This window comes from Simochromis diagramma, unplaced genomic scaffold (assembly GCF_900408965.1).
Source record: "Simochromis diagramma unplaced genomic scaffold, fSimDia1.1 OVJJ01000304.1, whole genome shotgun sequence".
Classification (NCBI taxonomy): Eukaryota; Metazoa; Chordata; class Actinopteri; order Cichliformes; family Cichlidae; genus Simochromis; species Simochromis diagramma.
This window is the reverse complement of record NW_024387030.1, coordinates 6,604,837-6,625,693: the sequence shown is the minus strand read 5'-3', so window position 1 is coordinate 6,625,693 and position 20,857 is coordinate 6,604,837. Positions and strand designations below refer to the sequence as shown.

Sequence of the window (20,857 nt, the reverse complement as noted above, 5' to 3'; positions counted from 1 at the left end):
AACTTATATTGTGCAAATAAAGTTGTGTTGAATATCAGTGAAACTGGCTTTACTGTGAAGCAAAAGTATGCATAGAAAATATTTACCAGTAAATCAATGTTTTGGGTATTTTTTTTGGACAGTAAATACATTTAAAACTAGTAATTAGACTCAACAGTGTTACCTCTGATTGAATATAGCAATAAAGTACTGTTACTAGATTGCTTTCTTTCTTTCTTCATCCAAAGTGAGGAAAAAGAGGAATTATATACAGTAAGATCCAAAGCCGGAGTACTTTAATTAACCCCTGATCCTCCAGGATATATTACTGCTCATTTTATCTGTCTCTCAATAATATCCCATTATATAAACAAATATAGCCACAATTAGTCCCAGTTGACCTAAAAAAACATACATGTGAAGTATATAAGAGGATTTCTTACACTAAAGAATATCTGGAGTTGTGGGGTATTATTCTAATGTCAAAATAGGCCTTATTAGAAGGAAAGGAATAAGGATGCAGGAAAAGAGATTAGATTTGAGGTTTGAGCTGGTAGGGGGAAAAAAAAAAAAAAAGTGAAGCCCTGTCAAAGACCAGGAGTTCTGTTGGAGACTAAAAACCTGAAATTTTGTATGCCTTTAAATAAGAGGTGAAATCAAAATGTTTTGTGGTTCTTCAATTAAAAAACAAAACAAAACAAAAAGCCTAAATAAATTAAATTTGGCTGTTGTCCCCTTTGAGGTCGTCTCCTTTTGCACTCTTGAACCACTTCGAGCATTCCTGCCAATTTAGGATCACAGTGGACTCACAAAGCCTGCCTGTATTTAATACCTACCTCCCTGTTTGTGTTTTGTGAAACTGTTCCCTGTAATAGATTACTGGTGAATTTACCGATGGTGACCTTCATGTTATCCAGATTGACCTCGAAGCAAATGTATGTTTCTTGATTTTACAATATAAATAGTATTTGCTTGACTTCAAAGCTAAGTCTCAATATGTGGGTGTGAGTGTTTGGATGTGTGTTACTCTGCTTCTGCATCCCCATATCTATTACTTCACACACACACACACACACACACACACACACACACACACACACACACACACACTCTAGCAGGATTATGTAGTGGTCCATCAGCAGGGCTGGTCCTTCCAGCTGGCCCCTGGCTGTGAGTCCTTGAGAAGCAATTCAACTCCCCAACCTCAGTCCTCCTCCTCTCCTCCTCGGAGCCAATCTCCTGGCAGTGCACCCACACCATACTCTACAAATTGCCTCTCCATCTCACCTGTCCCAGCCAATTATCAATTATTGATGAATGGGTCGCCTTACTGTGTTGAGATGGTGAGAGGAGAGGAGAGAGCAGGCTTCAGGGCAAGTTGAGGAGGTGAGGAAAGCATAGCTGATTGGTGTTAACTTAACCAACTGACTACATCTCTATGAATCAGACCACTTTTTATGATATACTGAACTGCAAACAGCTGCAGAGAGGCTCATGTAATTACTAAAATACCACTGGTAAATCTCTTAAAACCAACCCATCATATCCATGACTATTAAGTTTAAAAAATGAAACTTTATTTAATTAACTGAATTTAAATTTCAATCATAATCCTAATTTCAAAGGTTGGAGGCAGTCTAAAATAACAGACATCAATGACTTGCAGAGCTATTAAATCCGTATTGACAGCAGAAAAAAGAAAATTAAGAAAATGTAAAATGTTCGGAACAAAATGCTTCTGGGGGCGGGGCAACAAAAGAATGGAAAAGTGGTACTCAAAAGAAATGTGTGGTGGAGTATTTTGCAAATAATTAGGTTTGTTGGGAAAAGGTCAGTAAGACTGGTTATAAAAAGTCTTATTGAGGGACAGACTTTCGTAGAGGTAAAGGTGAACAAAGGTTCCTTAATCTGCCAAAAAGGAAAAAATTTGATCTGCAAAATTGTGGAAGAAATTTCTGAGCTATGTTCCTCCATGTAATACTGTGAAAACTTGGAATATCTCATCATCAACAACACATAATATCATCAAAGGTTTCCAGGAATCTGGAGAAATCTCTGTGCACAAGGCTGATAATCATTACTGGATACTCGTGACCTTCGGGCCCTAAGACAGCACTGCATTAAAAAACAGCCATGATTCTGTCACAGAAATCCCTGCATGGGCTCAGAAACACTTCCTGAAATCATGGTCTGTGAACACAGTTTGGCATGTCATTTACAAATGCAGTTTAAAGTTCTATCAATGCTAAAAAGGAACCATGTGTGAACACGATCCAGAAATGCTGTGGTCTTCTGTGGCCCAAAGCTCACTTACAATGGACTGACGCAAAGTGAAAAACTTTTCTGTGTGTGGAATATGAAGCAGAATCCAGGTGCTGAACTAAGAACTCTCTCTGAGCCTTAAGATACCTCCACACACATACCTTTGCAGACATCCAACAGTGGCCTGGTACAAGGTACACTAATCTTAGCCCAACTCTATCATTCTTCACATCACATCACCCTTATCCTGCCTCATGTCCTCCTCTGCCTCCTCATTAACTCAAATGACTAATAAAGTTCTATTTACAGTTACAGTAAAAGTTCAACAAAGGCCTGTTTTGATCAATATAATATATATAACAATTACTCACCAAAACTCACCAAAATAATTCTGATTATGGTTTTGGCAATGAACCAAATGCCCAACATTAAACTGAGATGATATTTTCTACACTTATCTAACTGCCCTGTCCTCCATTAGCCGTTTACTTTTAAAATGTGATATTAACTCACTTGGGCTGCGGCTGTTGATTATTTCAATAATCACTGGATATAACGTCTGTCAAAATAACAAAATCCTTTCATTTCATTTACATACCATCTTAAAACCAGATTTATTTTTCTTAAATAAAATAAGGTATACATATATTCTAAACTAAGGCATTGGGGGGGGGGGCTTTGTCTTCTTAAAAGACTTTCTAACATTAAAATAAGGCAAAAAGGCAACTCACAATATTGTATTTTGGCGTGTGTTCATGAGTATTTGTGTCTTCATGTTTAAGTGTACCAGTGAGTGACTTTGTGTGTCTATAAGCCTTTAAGCATGTGGTAGCTTCATCTGACCGTTCTCAGAACTGAGGATTGCCATGTGCTCTTAAGAAGCGCCTCCTGCTGCAGAAAGCAGAGGTTGTGATGGTGTAGATGTTAATAATTAATGTTAATAATAATTCAGTGTCCTGAGTAACAGCACCAGGTCATTGGCTCAGAGTTTTACTGTGAAATTCAGTTTAATTCAATTCAATTCAATTTTATTTATATAGCGCCAAATCACAACAAAAGTCGCCTCAAGGCGCTTCATAGATACAGAGAAAAACCCAACAATCATATGACCCCCTATGAGCAAGCACTTTGGCCACAGTGGGAAGGAAAAACTCCCTTTTAACAGGAAGAAACCTCCGGCAGAACCAGGCTCAGGGAGGGGCGGGGCCATCTGCTGCGACCGGTTGGGGTGAGAGAAGGAAGACAGGATAAAAGACATGCTGTGGAAGAGAGACAGAGGTTAATAACAGATATGATTCAATGCAGAGAGGTCTGTTAACACATAGTGAGTGAGAAAGGTGACTGGAAAGGAAAAACTCAATGCATCATGGGAATCCCCGGAAGCCTACGTCTATTGCAGCATAACTAAGGGAGGATCCAGGGTCACCTGGTCCAGCCCTAACTATATGCTTTAGCAAAAAGGAAAGTTTTAAGCCTAATCTTGAAAGTAGAGATAGTGTCTGTCTCCCGAATCCAAACTGGAAGCTGGTTCCAAAGGAGAGGGGCCTGAAAACTGAAGGCTCTCCCTCCCATTCTACTTTTAAATACCCTAGGAACAACAAGTAGGCCTGCAGAGCGAGAGCGAAGTGCTCTAATAGGGTGATATGGTACTACAAGGTCATTAAGATAAGATGGGGCCTGATTATTTAAGACCTTGTATGTGAGGAGCAGGGTTTTGAATTCAATTCTGGATTTAACAGGAAGCCAAAGGAGGGAAGCCAAAACAGGAGAAATATGCCCTCTCTTTCTAGTCCCTGTCAGTACTCTTGCTGCAGCATTTTGGATTAGCTGAAGGCTTTTCAGGGAGTTTTTTGGACATCCTAATAATAACGAATTACAGTAGTCCAGCCTGGAAGTAATAAATGCATGAACTAGTTTTTCAGCGTCACTAAGAGACAGGATATTTCTAATTTTAGAGATGTTGCGCAAATGGAAGAACGCAGTCTTACATATTTGTTTAATATGTGCGTTGAAGGACATATCCTGGTCAAAAATGACTCCAAGGTTCCTCACAGCGTTACTGGAGGCCAAGGTAATGCCATCCAGAGTAAGAATCTGGTTAGATACCATATTTCTAAGATTTTCAGGGCCGAGTACAATAACCTCAGTTTTATCTGAATTAAGAAGCAGAAAGTTAGCAGCCATCCAGGTCTTTATGTCTTTAAGACATTCCTGCAGTTTAACTAATTAGTGTGTGTTATCTGGCTTCATAGATAGATAGAGCTGGTTGTCATCTGCATAGCAGTGAAAATTTATTCTATGTCTTCTAATGATGCTGCCAAAGGGAAGCATGTATAATGTAAACAGAATTGGTCCTAGCACTGAACCCTGTGGAACTCCATAATTGACCTTAGTGTGTGAAGAGGACTCTCCATTTACATGCACAAATTGGAGTCTATTAGATAGATATGATACAAACCACTGCAGCACAGTACCTGTAATACCTACAGCATGTTCTAATCGCTCTAATAGGATATTATGGTCAACAGTATCGAACGCTGCACTAAGGTCTAGCAGGACAAGCACAGAGATGAGTCCACTGTCAGAGGCCATAAGAAGATCATTTGTAACCTTCACTAAAGCTGTTTCTGTGCTGTGATGAGCTCTGAAATCTAACTGAAACTCTTCAAATAAGCCATTCCTCTGCAGATGATCTGTTAGCTGTTTGACAACTACTCTTTCAAGGATGTTTGATATGAAAGGAAGGTTGGAGATTGGCCTATAATTAGCTAAGACTGCTGGGTCTAGAGATGGCTTTTTGAGTAAAGGTTTAACTACAGCCAGCTTGAAGGCCTGTGGTACATAGCCGATTATTAGAGATAGGTTGATCATATTTAAGATCGAAGAATTAATGAAAGGATTTCTTTGAGCAGTTTTGTAGGAATGGGGTCTAAAAGACACGTTGATGGTTTGGAGGAAGTAATTATAGAAGTTAACTCAGAAAGATCAATTAGAGAAAAAGAGTCTAACTTAACATCAGTGGTACTAAGAGTAGCTGTAGATAATATTACATCTGTGGGATGATTATTGGTAATTTTTCCTCTAATTATAAAAATTTTATTTGTGAAGAAGTTCATGAAGTCATTACTAGTTAACGTTAAAGGGATGGTTGGCTCAAAAGAGCTCTGACTTTTTGTCAGCCTGGCTACAGTGCTGAAGAGAAACCTGGGGTTGTTCTTATTTTCTTCAATCAGTGACGAATAGTAAGATGTTCTGGCTTTGCGGAGGGCTTTCTTATAAAGCAGCAAACTATTTCTCCAGGCTAAATGATGATCCTCTAAATTTGTGACACGCCATTTCCTCTCCAGCTTACGAGTCATCTGCTTTAGGCTACGTGTTTGAGAATTATACCACGGAGTCAGGTACTTCTGATTTGAGACCTTAGTTTTCACAGGAGCTACAGTATCCAGAGTCGTACGTAGTGAGGAAGTAAAATTATTAACAAGATAATCGACCTCTGTTAGAGTAGCGTTCAGATAGCTGCTCTGCTCTGTGTTGGTACAGGGCATTGAAGATGATAACAGTGGGTGGATTATATTCTTAAACTTAGTTACAGCGCTTTCAGAAAGACATCTACTGTGACAAAGTCTACTCTCCACTGCTGTGTAATCAATTATTGTAAAATGTAAATGTTATCAGGAAATGATCAGACGGGAGAGGGTTTTCAGGAAACACTGTTAAAAGTTCAGTTTCTATGCCATATGTTAAAACAAGGTCTAGAGCAGACCTTCCCAAAGTGTGGGGCCCGCAGGGGGGGTGCGGGATGAAAAGGGGGAGAAAAAAAACAAAAACAAAAAACACTTGGACACTGCTAGCACGGGCGTCTACAGAAACACAAAGCAGGAGATGAAGCATAGCTGAATATGTTTCCAAACCAACTTCATTCTAAGCCAAAGACTAGAAAATATGGTGAAGCATATCTTCCCTTTGGCTTCACCTGCACAAGTGCCAAGGTAGGTCTCCCCTGCAGGATTGCTTTTCCCTTCGTCGGGAGCAGCGCTGGTCTGTTTAAATCACGGACAAACAGTATGCCACATCTGTGATTTTTAGTTCACAAACACTTCTTGTAATGACTAACGACTCCTGACATTTTGGAGATGTTAGCTCTTTATACAGTAAAGTTACAGCGGGATACAAATAATGTCAGGCTGATCCTGCCACGATTTGTGATCTGAAAAAATGTATTGATAGCAATGTTGAATATTTTTTTACACAGGAAAAAAAACAACTACATGTAAAATAATCACATCGTGACGCCTCTGCCTTTGTAAATGGAGGGACATTAACTGCGTGTGTATGTAAGCGTGTAAAACCTGCAGATAGTCAGATTAACAGTATTTTGTCTCTATCTGCCATTCTGCAATTCATCTCATGTAAACAATAACGTGGCGCACAGCGTGCCATGAAAAAAGGCACATATCTTTGACGTTGCGTGGCGAACTCTGTACTCCTCGTCCACATGTAAACTCAAAAAAGGAGTTTTAAAAAAAAATTAAAAAAAAAAAATCTCAGTTTTCGGTGAGTCCAAACACCGTTTACGTGTGGACGAAACAGCTGCGTTTTCAAAAATACGTCTGAAAAGTCTGAGAAATCAGACAGAAACTCTGTGTAAGGCCCAGGTGGACGATAGATGATAACAAGTAAGACTGGTTTCTGAGTTTTACAGCTGAGGTGGGCAAGGCTAAGCATCAGGCTTTCAAATGAATTAAAAGTCTGTCTTTGTCTTTCATTAATTAATAGGCTGGTGTGAAAAATTGCTGCCACACCGCCCCCTCGGCCTGTGCTTCGAGATTTCTGGTAGTTAGAATGACTCGGGGGTGTTGATTCATTTAAACTAACATAATCATCCTGCTGCAACCAGGTTTCTGTAAGGCAGAGTAAATTGATTTGTTGATCAATTATTAAGTCATGTACTAACAGAGACTTGGAGGAGAGAGACCTAATATTTAACCCTCTGGGGTCCAGGGTATAATTGGCCGTTTTTGACTACTTTTGATTTTACCTCTATATTTCACCTTTAAAATATGTTTTTCTTGCCTTGTTTGGTATCATTATTTTTTGCACAACCTCAAATATCTGAAATTTGAGTTATTTTTTCATTTTGGTATAAAATATTATCACAGTTGATCTAAATTAGGACAAAAAATTCAAAATTCGAGTAGAAAAAAAGTTATATTTTTTACTGTAAAACCCACAAACATGTTTAACGAATCAATTTCATAACTCGAAATGCAAATAGAAATTGTACATTTCTAAAAATCTAAAAAATTTTGCAAACAACAAAGTTATATGGTACTATTTACCTAAAAATGCAGCCAAGGCCTCAGGCATTTTTTTATATAACCATTTAAATCTATTTACAGAACAATCAGGTGTGCTGCATCAAATAAGAAGGCACACAAATTATTTGTGCCAGTCCAAAAAAATGTAGTTTGTGTTCAGTATAAGACAGAGTAGAACACCAAAGGCCTAAACCCTGCAGGTCTGACAGCAGGAGGTGGATCAGTCCTGTTTTCCATGTGGGAACAGCGTTTACACTGGAATCTGCCTTTGACGGCTTTTTTAGAGCAAATATGAAATTCAGTAGTATAACTGACACACAATACAAAACAATACAACTACACAACACACTAACTACAGCCTCCAAACACGCTAAACGTCACTAATGTCTCACATATGAAAACTCGCTCTCTCTCGTTCTTTCGCTCACCTGCTTTCCGTCGGGGGTGTCACCCCTAAAAATCTTCCCCTTCTTCCTAAACAACCAAGTGTCACATGTTGCCAAATCATTTTTTTGATTGGCTGACATGGTAAACTAACACCAATAGGGAAGGGGTATTTTTTCTTTTTTCACTCACAAGTAGAGTGTTTGCTAGCGATGTCTGTAGAAAACGCCGTTTTTACCGTCCTTCCCGCTGTAAACGCCACTGTTTTGTTCAGAAAAAAAAAATCATGTGTATTTTTCATCATAACTGGTTTTACGTAGCCCATCGACACAATTCAAAAACTGGTATATAGTTTGAAGTCCGCACTTTCGACCCAAGTTGAAACGGAGGACTGACTCGCTGCATCTTGTAGTTGTGTCATGTGTGTCATTGGTCATGTGATTTTGACGCGCCAGCGCGTCTGGCGACCCCAGAGGGTTGATCCACATTTCACTGTTTTACTCTTTGGTTCAGATGTGGATACTGTATTGTTCTTTCTTTGTGATTTTTTATGTTTAAGTTGTTTGTTGCTGGTTTTTAGTTTGTTTTTTGTCTTTTTGGGAGCTTACACAGTCTCTATGGAGATGGGTTTTTGGGGGGGGGTAGCAGGAGGAGAGAAGCTGCAGAGAGGCATGTAAAACTGCAACTCTGCTTCCTGGTCCCAACTCTGGATAGTCATATTTTGGTGGGTTTAATAAATTTGTCCATATTTCTAGAAATGAGAGCTGCTCCATCCAAAGTGGGATGGATGCCGTCTCTCCTAACAAGACCAGGTTTCCTCCAGAAGGTTTGCCAATTATCTATGAAGCCCACATCGTTTCTGGGACACCACTCAGACAGCCAGCAATTTAAGGAGAACATGTGGCTAAACATGTCACTCCTGGTCTGATTGGGGAGGGGACCAGAGAAAACTACAGAGTCCGACATTGTTTTGGCAAAGTTACACACCGATTCAATATTGATTTTAGTGACCTCCGATTGGCGTAACCGGGTGTCATTACTGCCATTACTGCCGTTATATATTAAAAATATATACTTTCAATGACCTGTGGAAAAAAAATTATTTAACTTTATTATCTTTATATAATAAGTCTGCTGAATAATGTTACAAAACGCTTGAAATAAAACTGTACACCCCATATCCCCCTTTAGATTTTGCTTTTCTTCTTTGCTTTTCTTCACTTTGGAGCTTTCTGAACAGTTGTTTTTTTTCCAGTAAAGATTTTAAAGTTGATTCCAATTGCAAGTGCTGTTTTTTCCCTCCACCTGAACTCACTGTCTCAGTAACAGCTCCGCCTCTTTACTCTACACTATTTGTGTGTAGACAGACTCCACATTAAACAATGACAGCATTGTCACTGCTGCTGCTGTGTTATCAGTTTTTTGTTGAGAAACCTGGGGCCTACTTGTGCTTAATGTTGTACTACTTCATGTTCATACATGTGTTCCCAAAAAAAAATCTATTTTTATTTGCAAATGTGGGTGAAACACTCACGCTTACATGGCGAGCTGCTCTACAACATCTTTTTGCAATCTAGTCATTCAAGTTACTTGAATTTTTGCTATTGTTGTTAACTGCTACTACAAAAATAGCAGTAACCACACCTAAACTCCCACCACATGATCAATGACTAGATATAGCATTTTATGTGCTGCGTAACACCCATTTCAAATAAATCTTGAGATAGACATCTTTAGATCTGCCTCGTCAAGGGTGAGATGAACAAGAAAAAGTACTTTGATTCTGAACGTCTTTCCCTCTCACTCAAGCGCACCATCAAGATGATGTTTCCCCCCGTTTTACAGCACAGTCCAAGTAAGAGTAACAACAACAACACAGTCAGCTGAAGAAAAAAAAAGAAAGAAAGGAAGAAGACGACATCGCAGTGTTGGAGTGCCGATCATTTTTTTGTGCCGGTTGCATAACGGTTACAATGGGACTTCAGCTCCAGAATGCATTCACTGAAGTTTTGCTTGTGCATTGTTTTGTTTTTTCCCCCTCAAACCACAAAAATCATCCTGGATGTTGTTCAGTCGTTGCAGCAGACCACATTTTATCCCTATAGCTCAAGGAAAGGGTTAAGGATACAACACACAAGGGTTCTACAGTGAATGAAGAGATTCAGAAATTCAAGCACATGTAACTACCAAGAGACATAATAAGCAAATCTCCATGTACATTGTTTTAAATTATGTGGTTTGACTGATTAATGTTCATTTGACTCTGGCTGGAAGGAAAAAAAAAACCCACAAAAGTGCCTTTACAGTCACAAAATAATAAATCATGTCTTCTGGAGATTCAAGCCATGACTGCAACATGGAGGCCTCCCCTTCTCATATTTCAAAGGCTTAGGAACAAGTGATGCATGTATGTGAGCTTAAGATGTACCATTTGAATAAGGTATGTACAGCGCTGCATATAGACTGACCTTCTTCCAGTTAAATAAACTATTAAAATGACTAGAATAACTTATTCAATCAGATGTTGAGAAAGAAAAATATGCCATCAACAATGCATCGATCCACTTTAGGGTCACAAGGGGTTGGAGACTATTTCACCTGACTCTAGGTTAGAGGTCAAGTAAACCATGTACAGCACACTAGCCCATCACAAAGCTAATATAGAGAAACATGCAATCATTCAAGCTTATATCCACACCTAAAGCCAATACAGAATTAGCAGTTCACCTAACAAGGATGTCTTTAGACTGTGTTCCCAAATACAGTACACCTAGCCAATAGGTTCCAACCCAGAATCTTCTCACTGCGCCACCAGTTTAAACGTGGTCACATGTTTAAGATCATTTCTACAGCAGTGCAGTAGACACGGTGAACAGTGTCTTTCAAACTGCTATGCAGTGTCAATAGCATATCTAAAGACTACCAGCTTTTGTAGGAAACATAAGGAAGTAGGAAACAGAATTAGAATAATCTGGCTGTTGCTGTGTATGCAAAAGTTTGAATAGCTGACAAAATGCAGTTTTGGCAGATATTTCTTTTCGTGCGTGCTTGTAAATACATGCAGAAAACAAGGTCATTAAAAATAAAAAGCAGTTATGTTCATTCCAGAGGCATATCTTTCAGCAACAAACAGTAAACCACTTGAACCAGGTTGAAGAAAAAGGAGATATGAATTTAATTTCATAGGTTTTCATTTATTTGTTTACAGCATATTGAAAATGACTGCTACCTGCATTATTCTGCAAAATCCATATGGTATACAACCATCTGTACAGCTACATGTCAGCATTTCATGAAGGCAAAAAGAATAAATATTCCTATAGACTATACACTTTTTCATAAAATATACATTTCTTTTGTTTATTATTTGCTTACAGTAGGTAACGTGTGAGTCCTGCAGTGGGTTAAGTCACTGCTGTACAAAGAAACAAGCCAAAAACAGTCTGAATAGCTACAGTTGATGAGGCTATTACTAACAGTAAAAGCTTATGACTTTCTAACTGTGTAAGTGACGATGTGCAAACTCCTATACCATGCACTTAGTTATTCGACATTAAAACATAATAAAAAGAATATTCCATTGTTTTTGAACATTATTTTTTTTTTTTTTTTTTTTTATAAGGCTAAAAAAAAGGGGAGGTCGATGTAACATAACATTAGCCGAAGACCTGCTTGACTTTAGTCAAGCTGATTCAACTTTCTGTGCATCATTTCACTGGCAACAGTGTTTCCTATTGTTTATAGAAGCAAGCAGCGACATCTCCAAAATAGAAAAAAGGTTTGAGTCATGGCAAATTCAAATGTGTGGAAGGAGGGGCCGTGGAGGTAAAATGCCAAATCTGCCACAGAGTCTGACCACTCAGGAGCCTGCTTCACTCACAGGGGAGGGGCTACCACTGGATTCGGAGGCCCCATTGAGGGAGTGCTCTGAATCTTTGCAAGCAAAATATTTGATCAATGACTCACAGCAGACACACATTAAAAGCACGCACACACACACCACCGCCATCCTCCGCTGGTCCACAACGAAACCGAATTAAATGCACCCCTTCAGCAATTCCTCCGACAGGGCCCAGAGCTAAAAACTCAAGTACATCATGCACCTATAACACGCGGACCCACACAAGCATGCAGATGCACATATACACTCAGCCAAAGTGGGGCTGCAGCTACATGAATGCAGACAGGATGCAGCCCACACCCATGGGGTGCACAGCAATTCCTTACATGCATTTTTTTTACATATTGAAAATGTCTAGAAGCACCCTCACTGAACTGCAGCTGGTAGAGAGCTCTATATAGGAACAGTCCACTGATGCAACATTCATAATGCAATATCCATCAGCACAGTGCAACTTCCATAGAACGCTAGCTTTATTGGAGTATTGTTTTTAACACTGCAACCCTGATTATACATTCATATTTATTTATCAAGAAACCAGAGAGAGGATACAAGCGATCCACAAAAATATTGAAATAGCAATATTTAATGACTCTTTCCAATATACAATAAGAGCATATTTCCTTTTCAATCAACACCAGAGCAAGGAAAAAAACATCAAAAATAATCAGACCTTCTTAAGAGAATGCCACACTAAGAAGCTGATGCTGTGTGGTCCAGCAGAATAAACAATCCCCTTCTGCCATGGTTACAACCCCCAGGCCTCCTCAGTAGACGCTGTGGTTAAGACACAGACACACACACGCACACACACACACACATACATTCTCACACTAACAGGATACTAGCTCTCAGACACGCACGCACACGCACACACACACTTTCACACCCGAAGAGCTAACATTTATCCTGCCACACCCAGTCAAAGTCTGGTGGCTGGTTTTGCTGGTCTCGACTAAAGGATGTCAGTGTTTCCACTGCTGGTTATCACAAGAAAAAAAATGGATGTCAAATAACATGCAAAGATTTTTTCTATTTGCTTTAGCCGGATCTGTTTTACAAGTGCTTTCTAGAGCAAGGCGATATGACCAAAAATATTTATCATGATATACACATTTGAAAATTTGCGATAACGATATAATTGACACTAGACAAAATACTTTATAACTCCACAACTTTATCAGTGCAAAAAAAAAAAAAAAAAACCATCAAGCAGCTGTTTTTATGTGTTATGTTAAAAATTTAACAGTGCAAATGCAAATTCCTTGCTGACAGTTTAACCAAAAGGCATTTCCAGTGGAAACTGGCCAACATATCCCCAGCATAAACATGTATAATATCCACAAAACTTAAAAAGAGGTTATACACACACAATACGGTAATATTATCTTGAAGCACAGTACGTATCACTCCGCGAGGCTCCTGCCTACGATAGCCGTAATGCTCCGACAATCCATCAAGCAGTCCGGGTTCGTAGCTTAGCAAAGTCGCACTAAAACATTTGACAGATTTTTGAGCGCTGTGTTCCACATAAAATCGTTTCGAGGTCAGTAAACACAACCAGAATTCATACACAAGGCACACGGGATTATAAGGCGTACTGTAGATTTTCAGAAAAATCAAAGGATTGATTTTAAGTGTGCTGTATTTTCCAAAAAAACACGGTAATAACGACGTCCCGCTAGCATGCTCTGCCAAAAATAGTGCTTTGTTGTGTATCTGACAGACGAAAGCTAAACCAGTTCCACACCACTGAAGTTGCAGCATTTTTACAAACCAATTCTGGTTCATCCGTTTCATTCAACGATCCGCTTTCGCCCTTCTCATTCTCCGTCGCCGCCATCCTTTTTCTGCCATGTGTGTATGAAAACAAAGGCACTGCATATGCACGTTTTACCCATCTTATCGTTGCCCAACATTATACCGGTTTTACCGTGAACGGTATGATATGGCCCAGCCCTAGTGCTTTCATATTAATGTTAAGTCTACCTGATAAAACTGGCCACACTGCTCTGGACACCAAGTGTACCTGCTTTAGCCAAAAGTCTTTTGAGCCTCCAAAAGAACCTGAGTATGTCAGGAGTGTGGACCGTTGTTAATGAAACACTCCATTACATAGAGAAAGCAAGTGCTAATGTGTTATTCTACTTAGCTATATCTGCTCTTTTGTATAACAGGTATAGTAGAAACCAGCTGAGTATGTTGCCTTCTGTCAGTCACCTTGGAAAGTACATCAGTAATTCAGGATTACAAGCGGGTCAAAAACACATGCAATAAAAATGGAGTGACGTCAGAGAAATTACTTGTTCGAAGAAACAGAAAAAAAATAATAAAACTGTAACTGATGAGTACAGAATGAACCATTTGATTTGCTTGATTCTTTTACATTGCTGCCACATGACCACTGACACAGGAGAATGTCATATTCCTGATGAGAGACGATATGAAAAATAACTGTTCATAGATCTATTTAGCCTCTATTTAACCAGTGAGAACCCATGAGATTAAGAACCTCTTACGTTGGCTGCATTAGCCTTCCTGGGTTTGAACCCAGGTCCATCTTGTTGCGAGGCAACCAAATGCTCCGCTGTGGCAGCATGGATACAGATTGCTAACTTAAGTAGTGGGTAGTAGTGGGCGATTATATTTTCCCACAAGACTAAACACACAACAGATAGACAACAGTTTCAAATGAGGATGAACTCAGGTCTTTTCAAGTTAAATTTAAAATAGATATAACCTTCCAAGGCAAGGTTGGCTTGCAGACAAGGTTTACAACCGTATTCAACTAACAAGCAAACTGCACAGGTTTTTATTCAGTTAAAATATGTTTAGAAAATTACAATAAAATAAGAAGAAAATGCAAAGATTAAAGGAAAACAGACTAAGTGCCTTAAATATATGTAGCCAAACTGCATAGTTACCTCATAAAAGGCCCATAGTGGGACCTCGATGTACCTCCATGGGCCAAAAAAAGGCACCTTTTACATGGTCAAACAGGTAATATGGAAGAAGAGGTGGTCATGCCAAAAGCAATATCTCTAAGTGGCAATAAATCCTGTATCCTTCCCTTCTTCTTTGGAGCACTCTGGAGCAGTGCCCTGAAGGCGTAATTTCCAACTGACCATGAGGGACATGACCTAGTAGTCTCAATAGTTTGGCCTTTAAATGACATACTTGTGTTACCTGTTAACAGTTTTCATTTACACTACTTTCTTTTACTGTTATCAAAGCTACCATCACATTCTATGTCTCTCTGACGGAGCTTCTATATTTCCTGTTCCCTATTTTTAAAACCACCGCTTGAAGGCGCTTCTCTCAGACGAAACTTCCTGGTAGCCAGAACTTAAAAAGAAAAAACAAAGAAAAAGAAAAAAAAAAACAAACATACGAAAGGCACCTGAGATGGAGCTCAAGCAGCAATGCTCCAAGCTCTGAAGGACAGGAGCATATTCAAGCACAAACTAAACTCACCCAAACACCCAGACGTTACCATATTGATATACATAACTTATCGAATGCTTTCTGCAAGTAGGTCTATCAGAGGAGGGGCTAAAGTCTGGACCAGCTTGGTAAAAGAAAACAAACTTCAATTTTGTATCACCCCTTGATAAAATCTGAAGTGCAAACAAGCTTACAATCAAGCCAAACAAGAAGCAGAGCTGTATTTTTCTGTTCAGGGAAATCTTGTTCGATTGGATGTGAAAGTACCACAAGTTTGCAGTGGAAAATGACTGCAGAGGGTTGTCAGAAAGAAATGTTTCATGTCCTGGTTGGCAGTTTTGTTTGATGCATGATTTTGGCTGGCTGGGTTATGGTCGGTCACTCACTTGCATGTTTGTCTGCCAGAGCGATGAGTGTGCTGGAGATGTCCCTGCGCCGGTAAAAACACACCACTTTGGCCTCCACATTCCCATTGGCTGTCTGCAAACCAGAGACAATCAGCGTTACCATGGCAACAAGTGGTGCCTCACACAGAGAACCAACACGCGCATGCACGGGCACGCGCACACAGATGAAAAACCCATAACTGAGGCTAGTTTTTTAACTTTGCCTGAAAACAAAGTGGCCACAGCGATCCTCCAAAAAAAGAAAAAAGAAAAAAAAAAAAATCATGTGTTGCAGTGATGAGGACTGTCTGTGCAAGCCCAGCTCTTTTCCCTTTACATTAATTCCTACATAGATGTTTTCGCACAGAACTGTTTTTAAATTAGAATCTGCATGACAATATTTTATTGAATACTACCTAAAAACAGAAACGAGTACTCCTAGTAAGATTATTTAAAGTGTAAAAGATACTAAGTATAATTTAGACACCAAGTTATAGCTTTTACCTTTTTTCAAATCGCTATGCATTAAGTTTTGAGCACTGACTAACTTTTTTATGAGTTTATTGTGTACTGTATCAGGAACGAAGGGATGACAAACAAAGTGAACACCTAACATAGATTTACATTTTGTAGACACTTCAGCTCTGCAGACTTTCTACTTTCCCAATCATCAAATAATTAAAATCCAATTTTCCAGTTCCATTTTTGAAAAAAGGCCATAGAACAGAGGAGAGATAAATGGCCCATTTATGGCTGCAAAATAAAACATTTTCTTTGAAAATGAAGAAAGTTTTGAAAAAAATAAAACTCCCACAGCACCCTGGGACAGCACATACCACAGTGAACCACATGAACCACAGTTAATCTTAACATTTCCAGTATCACTTCATAAATGATGTATGTGCACATTTAAGCTGTAAGAACTGTATTTAGTGTACTACAGCCATTTATGGTCAGCACTATCATTGGAGTTTGTGTGTAAGAAACGAAAAACAAGGCCTATCTAGGATTTTTTTTTTTTTTAATGGATCAGAGTTTAAATATAGGACAACAGAATAAGGAGGAGTGTTTCATACTGAATTAGATATTCTTGGGGGTGCATGTGCCCCATTGCAAATATTCTACTTGCTAAGTACTTTGCAACCAACAAATAATTAAGCAACACAATCAGCTGCTTCTCTTGTCTCTGGTCTTGCTGGGAGAGTCCAAATCCACCAACTTGCAGCTAGCTCATAGCAGTCATTGTTCTGCTCTGTAGCCTCCATGAGGTGGCACAAGAACCAGCACTTCACCTGATGGAGGTTTTGGGTGGAGTGGCCCTGGAGCTCACACAGTACCTCAAGAGCAGAACAAGAAATACTGGTGTATGCAGAATGATGGAGCATCCTGGAGAGTAGGTTGGGAAAAACGATGAGGCTTCAAATATAATTTGGCTGCTGTTAATATACCTGAGCAACACGCCCAAGTAAGATCTGTGATTTTAACAGTGAAATATACAGTTTCCTTTCACAATAGTATCATAAATAGATAAAGAGAAATGTGCATGCAAGTTACATGAAAGCTATACACTGCATATTTATTTCACATTTTAATCAGCAGGCAAACCAACTGATTTGCAGCTTGTTGGGGCACAAAGATTTTCAGACTAAACTGTTAACTTGATCAGTTATCAGTTTTGATCAATGAAAATGTTTTCCCTCAGACACTGTATTTTCTAAACTAGCATCTCAGGCTGTATGGAAGAGAAACCCAAAGATCCCAGAGGAGCACAGAGACTGACAGTGACAGACAGAATAGAAGGCCGACTCTGAGCTCTGTGTCAGTCACATTAAACACTCTCCATATTATTCAGCACAGGCCTGGAACAGGGGACAGACAGCCGGCACCTGTAACTAGTCTACAGAGACATCTCTTTTTCTGCTTCTTTAACTGAACAACGTACCAAATAGCAGGCTGGGATTTACCCAACACCTTAACAGCAACATCATCATTAATGTGACACTACAACGCAATACTGCTTTCACTACTGCATTATGCTGAATAAAAACATACCATTTACTATATGAACCACATAAATCATACATTTAAAAGTATAATAAAAATCTGTCTACTAACATTTGGTTTCTCTTTTCATTAAGATCTAGTTTGTAAAATTTGTCAAGACTAGCATCCCATATTCAAGTAGTGCATTGTCTAAAAACACACTAACAGTAAAAAATAAAAGTACACCCATTGTTAATTCTAAGGCTTTACATATCTGGGCATTAAAAAAAAAAAAAACAATGTAGTCCATAACAAGGCTTAAGAACCAGGTAAATTCAACCTCAGATGAAAAACAGCACATGGCATTTACAATGTGTCATTATTTAATTAAGCCAAAATGCAGAAGCAGTGTGTGAAAAACTAATTGCACACCATGATTCAATAGCTTTAAGAACCACTTTTAGCAATAATAACTTGAAGAAATCATTTTAAGTACGACTTAATCAGTCTGTCACATTGTTGTGGTGGAACTTGGGCTCACTCTTCTTACAGTGTTACTTCAGTTCATTGAGGTTTGTGGGCATTAATTTATGCACAGCTCTTTTAAGGTCCCACCACAGCATTTTAATCAGGCTGAGGTCTGGACTTTGTCTGGATCATTGAATCACTTGGATTTTTTCACTTTTCAGCCACTCTGGAAGAGATTTGCTAGTGTGCTTGGGATCACTGTCCTGGTGACACAATTTTAGCCAAGCTTTAGATGACCTCACATTTGACTCTAGAATACTTTGGTATACAAAAGGAGTTGACTCAATGACTGCAAAGCATGCCAAAATCACTACCCTTCTACCACCGTGCTTGACAGTTTGTCTCACTATAGTCTCATCTGTCCAAATGATATTGTTCCTGAAGTCCTGGCGATTTGTTCAGATGTGACTTTCCTTCTCCAATCCATGCTGCCATGTTCTCTCTTCAAGATAAGAGGCAAATTTCCAAACAAGCCATACTTGTCCAGTCAATTACTGAAGCCTATATAGTGTCTTAAATGTGCCTCTTGGGTTGTCTGCAATTCCTCCAAGCGTTACATGGTCTGACCTTGAAGTGAGTTTATTGGGATGTCCACTTTAGTGTAGACTGGCAACTGTGAATAATCTTTCTCGCTGTCGCACGATGGACTTCAAAGTGTTTGGAAATTGACTTTTAACCCTACTCAGATTGATGGACAGCAACATTTGATTCATTAAGATCATTGCTGACATCTTTCTTCCTTGGCACTGTGTTAACACACACACCTGAATCCTTCAGACCAAAAAACTGACAAAGCTTCTGCTTTTATAGAGGTGACCATACTTGATGATGATCAAGTGAATTTGATTAGGAGCACCTGGCTGATACTTCCGCTTTTAATCCCTGTGGACACAGTTAGCACATACTTAGTCTTTCCACATGCTGCTCCCGCATTTTGGCTTAATATTTGCTAAATAATGACATGGTGTAATATGTTTTGTTTTTCTTCTGGGGTTACATTTACCTAATTTTAAGACCCGTAAAAGGCCAAGTTTTTCTGATGCCCTGATATATAAAACTTATAATTTTAAGAGGCTGTATTTTCTTTTTTTTTTAATGACTGTAAGTCTGAAGCCGAATGAAAGCCCATTTGCTGTCGCATATGCAATAAAAATCTGCAAATCATCACACTTCAGAAGCTGGGACACTTCAGCACAGATAATGATTTTGTTTCTCTCAATAAATAAATCAGCCTGTTATTACATGCCTCTTTTCAACATTCCCCAAACCAAAATTTGCATTGTACTCAAAGTGCAATTTGTTCAGATGTTATGTTCACTCTAATAAATTATGAAGTGAAATGACACATGTACAGTGAAAAAAATAATTAGGCAGTTTAATATATTCCCCTCCTACCTAAGAGGAGTTTTGCACTGAACAAGCTGTAGAAAGTAGAAGTAGCTTCAGATATCAAAAAAGCTAATGAAAATAGATTTTAATGGCAAAACTATTCTACATTACAAGATACATTTATTTATTTTTACTTAAATATACAAAAAAAAGCACCTAATATTAGTTAAAATGTGCCTTCATTAAAGTGTATTTGAATGGTTGAGATAGAGACATTAATATCCGATTTGCAGTGCTGGGATATGTGCTGCATTCAAGGGTATAAATTCAACCTCAGACACCCACTCACACTCACCTTGTTCAGCTCCTCTATCCTCCTGATCAGCAGTGGGTTACTGGACGAGTTCTCAAAATAAACATAATCTGCAGAGGAACAGCAAGAAGGAGAAGGAGGAACAGAAAGAGAAACAGAGTGGGAAATGGAAAGAGAAAGACAAAGAAGTGTCAGTTAGCAATGTGAGGTCAGTCAAACGTTCAGGGCAATTTCCAATTGGACCACACAACGACAGCTTGATTAGTCAAGAGGAAAGTGCAGCAGAGACATACACAAAATGTTGATTTAACTCGATTAGGCTAATTTCATACACAGCAGTTGCTGTTGTAGTTGGGAAGTCTGACAGAATGAGATGTTGACGTGCTAATGCACACTCGCACATAAACAACAAAACTGGCTCTCCAACCCTTCCATTCAAATAGCAAACCTTGTATTTCCTCAGCCCTCATGCTTTCTTTGTCTTATTGCTCCATTCATTCTCCCCATGTGTGGTAGTGTTTGTATGCGCAGTGTGTCTGCATTTGTGTGTGGGTGTACGAGAGACACTGCACAGGCTTTACCACGCGTGTGTGGATTTACTATGCATTCGTGTTAACGTGTATGCGTGTGTGTGTGTGTGTGTGTGTGTTGCTCCTGGCACCACTCCAGGCCCATTGGAGGCTTAGCTCTCACCAGGATGTCCCCACAGGCCCCAGTCTTGGTAGGGTGCCTGGTCTTAGCCCTGCATGTGTCTTGGCTGAGTGCTGTCAGATTATACCCCACACTTGGTATGTTGCCTGGAGCTATCCTCCCTTCACCCCAAATCTGCCCCCTCCCATCCCCCCACGCTCCCCTAAGACCCGTCTTCTTGACCGACTAGGCCAGAGATCGCCCAAAATTCCACCAGCACAACCGCAACATACACTGACTCTTGCCTTCATTTCTTGCTCTTCCTGTGTCCAACACTTAACTGGTTTAGGCATGCACCCATCCTGTTAGCACACCCATAATCTGCAACGACATCCAA

At 39.3% G+C, this 20,857-nt stretch overlaps 1 protein-coding gene across 2 annotated transcripts in view; it reads right to left on the bottom strand.

Moving 5' to 3' along the window:
* Positions 1–20,857, bottom strand: part of mta1 (metastasis associated 1) — a 50,240-nt gene that overhangs the window by 20,528 nt on the left and 8,855 nt on the right. For both annotated transcript variants that reach the window (XM_040041485.1, XM_040041486.1), the window contains exons 2-3: positions 19,873–19,940; positions 15,678–15,771 (exon numbers count right to left, since the gene is read on the bottom strand). In XM_040041485.1, the coding sequence (XP_039897419.1) occupies positions 15,678–15,771; positions 19,873–19,940 (162 nt within the window). The remainder of the gene's footprint in view (positions 1–15,677; positions 15,772–19,872; positions 19,941–20,857) is intronic.